Source organism: Poecilia latipinna, unplaced genomic scaffold, assembly GCF_001443285.1.
Source record: "Poecilia latipinna isolate Pla-1442-1.1 unplaced genomic scaffold, P_latipinna-1.0 Scaffold441, whole genome shotgun sequence".
NCBI classification, from domain to species: Eukaryota; Metazoa; Chordata; class Actinopteri; order Cyprinodontiformes; family Poeciliidae; genus Poecilia; species Poecilia latipinna.
In genome coordinates, this window is record NW_015113057.1 from 304,024 (window position 1) to 309,507 (window position 5,484).

A 5,484-nucleotide genomic window follows, 5' to 3' on the forward strand; every position below is an offset into this window, starting at 1 on the left:
AAAGTAACAGAATGCTGCAAAACTAAGACAGGAGACTGCTGAGAGTCTTTGCTGTGTTGACCCTCATCAGCAGCAGATTAGTAAATGACAAGACCCCCCGCTCTGAGAGCAAACACTACATTAGGGGTTGACTGTGATGAGCGACGTTTGGCCCGGTCTAAGGTCGATGAAAACTGCATAAAGAGCCCAGCGTCATGCCAATTGACTTTCAGTTTCACTGTATGCACCAGCTAAAACCTTTCCTTCCTTCTTTCCCACTGCAAATAAAGCATTACAAGCCGAGACGGGATAACATGAGTCATTAGGGAGATTATTTGCTTCCTGAAGGTGAAAGACGCAGGCAGCTGCAACCATGACGGCATTGGAATTCAATCATGAATGTGAATTGAGGCAGACAGATAAACCAGCACAGCAGGAGAATCGTGAGGAACAAATATTTTATTTTACAAACATAACCTCATTCATATTATATATATATATATATATTCAGCTATTTTTAACAAAAGGGATGCATAACACAGAATCTGAATGATTGCACTAGAGTGAACACAACTCAGACAAATTCATATTTCAAAGAAACAATTCTTACAAAATCTATATAAGTGCTTGTGGACTGTGGAGGGAAATGGAGTTTACTGGCAGAGGTGAGTCATAATGTGTTGTATGTACGCCGTTACATTTACTTGAGTAACTTTCAGTGAAAAGATGTTTTAATTCTTACTTGAGTAATTTTATTTTGAAGTATTGCTACTCTTAGTTGAGTAAAAATTCTGGATAATCTACCCACAGAATGAAAAACAAGTTTGTTTTAACCAAAAATTCACCAAACACAGACACACATCTGCAGTTTTTGTTAAAAATTTATATTGAAAGAAATTGATCCTGAATTTGTATTTTTTATTTTATTTTTTTCTGATTTTGCTATTTTGTAATGATGTTATTTCTATGAATAATTTTAATTTTGGTCCTTAAAATACCAAAATTTCCACAAAGCTTTATATTCTGGTCCTTCTGATGATGTAATGTTAAAATACTAGATTATGTTTCAAACACTTAGAGCTGGAGTAGCATTTTTACTAAATACTCTTTTACTCTTGAGTAATTTCTTTACTTTTTACTTTTACTTGAATAAAAATATGTTGAAGTAGTGCTACTCTTCCTTGAGTATAATTTTTGGCTACCCCACCCACCTCTGTTTGTTGGGGGGAATAAAGCTCTCCATCCGAACGTCCATTTAAATAGAAAGTACTTGACAAGTTGGTTAAAAACATTAAATAAAACAATACCTGGCCAAAAAAAACAAAAAAAAAAAAAAACATTATAATTTCCCTGTAATTTTGCCCAAAAGTCCGTAACTACTACTGCCTTCATACGACAGAGACGTTGTCCAGCATGCACGCACACCTTTCTACAATCATGTTGGGGAACTCGGCCACCTCTATTTCAGTGTAGTCTCCCTTTTTCACCAGGTACATGATGGGCAGCGGGGAGCTTTCTGACACCACGCACCGCCGCTCTCCGTAGCTGTAGTTGCGTTTGGGCTGCTTGCATCCTCCGGTGCACCTGAAGGCCTGGTAACCCGCCGGCTCGATGATCCAGTACTGTGTCCAGGTGAGCGCGCGGAAGTTGATGAAGTGCTGTTCTCTGCAGCACGTGTCCTTATTCTGGTTCGCATCACAGTCGCCGCCGGAGCTGGAGGAGAAACAACGAGGAAAGTTAGCTAACCGAGGCTAACAGACTTCAGACAGGGCGGGAGGGTGGTTGTTATGCTAAAGGCTAAAAGGCCTTACATTTTTTATCTGCTGCGAGCGCAGATTCTAATTATTAATTGAAGCTGTGACTAATGTAGTCAAAGAACGCCAACATAGTCAATGGATGCTAAAAAGAACACCAACGTAGTCAAAGAATGGTAGAAACAATGCTAACGTAGTCCCCCAAAAAAAACAAAACTAAAAATGTAGTCAAACAATATTACAAAGAACGCTAACATAGTCAAAGAACACTAAAAGGAATACTAAAGTAGTAACAGAATGTTAAAAATTATAAAAACAATATCATTGCAAGCTTTCCTGCATGGGACATTTGTTACTATTTGATAGTACAACTTAAATGTGAATTGATAATAATTTAAGTAGTTGATATTTAAATATTAACTTTAAGTGCCTGATGCTGATTTTTTAGATAGGATGTGTCACATTGCAATTCTAAAGGAGTCAAGGCCATGAATTGCACAGCTGCACTCCTGGTTTGGACACATTACAGCATTTTTTTTCTTTTTCTTTTAACATATTTACATCACGACTAAGAAATATAGTACTAGAAATGTAGAACTACAACTATTGACAATCTGCTTTTATTATTCCTAAATTAAGCGTTTAGTATCTCTCCAAACCAGAGTCAAATGCTAACAGGTAGGAAACAAAACAGATCACGCGGCCTCATTTTCACACTGACACGAGCAGATATCAAAAAGCTCTCGCGCTCACCCGTACTCTTCCAGGTTGAGTGTGTAGAGGATGAGCTCGGGTTTTCCCAGGGCGTTATCAGTCTGCTCCTGGGTGGTAAAGTGCACACTCCTGGCCATCTCCGCGGCGTAGCTGCCGGGTCTCTCGCCCTCGATCCACACCTCGAGGTGCATGGGCGCCTTCTGCTGCTGCGTCTTGGACCAATAATGCACGGCCTGGGTGACATCAAAGCTCTTCCAGCCAGTCTCGTGAATTGGGATCAACCTGTGAAACACGATAAGGGCGATCAATTAAAAAAAAAAAAAAAAAAAATTTTCGGAAGGAGAGTCTAAACGTTTTCTTTGTTGTGCTGCTTAGGCGCGTCTCCCTACCGCGAATCCACAAGGGAGGTCCTGTTGGAGCCGCTGGGCAGCACCTCCACCCAGTAGATGCTGACCCGGGCGTTGTTGACGGGCCGGTGGTTCTTCTTCTCCACGGTGTACCGTTTGTGGTGCGAGGCCCGCTGGTAGAGCTTCAGCTCCGCCATGGTCACCTCGCTGTTATCCGGGATTCTCGCCTCCATGTCGAACACCATACGAAGCCGGGTGGTGTCGGAGTACACGTACTCCCCGGAGATATCTAGAACAGCGAGAGCAAATTTGTGCGCTTTGGTCGGTTTAGTCGCGTTTGGATGTGCTACGGTGACGCAGTAGGGGGTGCCGGTGCCAGAAGGGAAACAGATGTTATATATATATATATATATATATATATATATATATATATATATATATATAACTGACATTATAACTGACATTTTATAAGTCAGTTATAAAATGACAAAAAATTAAAGTTAACATTATGAGAATAAAGGAGAAAAAGTCATACTCTTACGAGAATAAAGACAGTATTATGAAAATAAAGTCATAATATTACGAGGATAAAGTCGTAGTATTTTGAGAATGAAGTATCTCTGCTAATACTACGACTTTATTCTCGTGTTATTTCGACTATTCTCTTACGACTTTATTCTGGTAATATTATTACTTCATTCTTGTCCGACTTTATTCTCGTAACTTGATTTTTTTTTCTTCTTGTCTCTATTTTCATAGTTCCGCCCCTGTTGCCAAAAATGAGTAGTTTGCGCAAAATTACGCACAAGAATCACAGTTAATGTATTTAACTAAATGACTTAAAAAAAAAAAAACACCCACTCTCGTTGTGCGTTACCTGCATTGCCGGGAACCCCCCTCAGGATGCCCACCAGGCTGGGCAGAGATCTGCGTCTCCTCCGGCTGTGGTGCGTCTTCAACATGGAGAGGTATTTGTTCTTGATGTGCGCCGGAACTACCAGATTCTCCAGGTCCCTCTTTTGGATTTTGGGAACTTCATCCAAGCCGAGCTTTTGCAGTAGCGCGTCCTTCATATCCTCATGCGTAAACGCGCCGCTGGGAACCAGAAACGCGGCGCACAGGACGCAAAAAGCGCGGAGGAAATACATGATGAGACTTTTTAGACAGCGCGACACCAAAGCACAAGTCACTGAACAGAAGCACGGCTTGTCCGTGACACTTCACCGGCCCCCCTTTATATCGCCGCGGCCCTCCCAGTCGGTTCGCACTTTGTCGATGGGGGCGGGGGGCCCATCTTATCAGAACAAAGGTGCGACAATACAGCCCCATCTTAAACAGGATATCTAAGTGGCCATACTTCAAACAGAGACCATTAGCTAGACTTGAGTGCCATCCACAATGTGGAGGCGTGTATTCACCAGAGCTGCACTAAAAATATGTTTAACCTCCATATATGACATTTATCCTGGAAACAAAAGAGCTACTTCAAAGATTTCATGCATTTTGTGGGACTGTTATAAAAACATAGCTCCTGGGATCGTTGTGTTGTCTTTTCACGAGTCTCTAGAAACAAAAATACCCATTTGGAGATTTTTTAAAATGACAGAGGCGCTCCCAGGCAGAATTCATTTGGGGCCTTGTAGCTCATTTTAACTGACTCTTACAACTAGAATATTTTTACTCTGAAAACAACTTTCTATTCATAGACATATAATTATCTGAGTATTATTATTGGTCAGTGAATTTGCTTGTCCTGCTATTAGAGTCAGTTTGTAACAATTTTGTTTTTATGTAATATTATTTATTTGTTGGTTCTTTAGCAGGCATATGAACACCACAATATGTTTTTAATGACTTGTTTCTGATCATTAAGTGATGTATTACACTGATATAAAGGGGGTCGGATTAAAGAAGTGTTCACTTCTCCCTACTCCCTCTCAAACAGTAACAAAAGTGGTAATTAGCTCATTATTTTTTGTTCTTTCATCTTTTTAGGTTCACTTTCTCAGATATTTATTTTAAACTATTTTATGTGTTCATTTTTAAAATTATTTTTACTCATTGTTTTTTTAGGCCTTTGTAGCCCTTTGAGATGTCAAAATATAAAGGACATTGTAAATAAAATCTATTATTATTATTACAAAGTAGCTGCTTTGTATACTTATATCTTTGGATATGAGCATGCCATTAAATATATATTGTTTTAAATTATCCAGATAGAGTGGTTATTAAAATGTGAATGTTTTTGCCTATATTGTTTCGGCTATAAAATTAACCATCCTTTTTAGAGTTTGCAACTTGAATTTCTACAAAATGATCCTTCAAGTTGTGTGTTCCCTGCACATGTCCCCCCACCCCCCCCAGACAGACAGACAGACTCTTGACCCTGAAGTGCCCTCTCCTCGGCGGCCCACGCTCTCCACGCGTACATTCCACCGCACGACGTCAGCCCGGGTCGGTCTGGCAGGAGCCCGTCGCTCAGCGGGGCCTTGCTGTTGTCTGGGTTGCCAGTTTTGTCCAGCGGAGGCTTCATGGTGGGGCGTTAGGCATCTGACCAACGTGCAACAGACACAAGAAGTCGTCTCTGAAAGGAGAAAACGAAAGAGAGCAGAAGGATTAGATGTTTATTCCACACTCTGAAACAGTCCAGCAGATTAAAATTATTAGCCAAACAAACTGTTAATCCAGCC

At 40.5% G+C, this 5,484-nt stretch overlaps 1 protein-coding gene across 1 annotated transcript; it reads right to left on the reverse strand.

The window, feature by feature from the left end:
- Window positions 1–1,134: 1,134 nt before the first annotated feature.
- Window positions 1,135–4,781, reverse strand: lft1 (lefty1). The gene is made up of 4 exons (XM_015038418.1): window positions 3,672–4,781; window positions 2,837–3,083; window positions 2,487–2,729; window positions 1,135–1,692 (listed from the first exon to the last, which is right to left on the reverse strand). The coding sequence occupies exons 1-4, from the start codon at window positions 3,940–3,942 to the stop codon at window positions 1,368–1,370; spliced, it is 1,086 nt and encodes a 361-aa protein (XP_014893904.1). The 5' UTR covers window positions 3,943–4,781; the 3' UTR covers window positions 1,135–1,367.
- Between the last annotated feature and the right edge of the window lie 703 nt (window positions 4,782–5,484).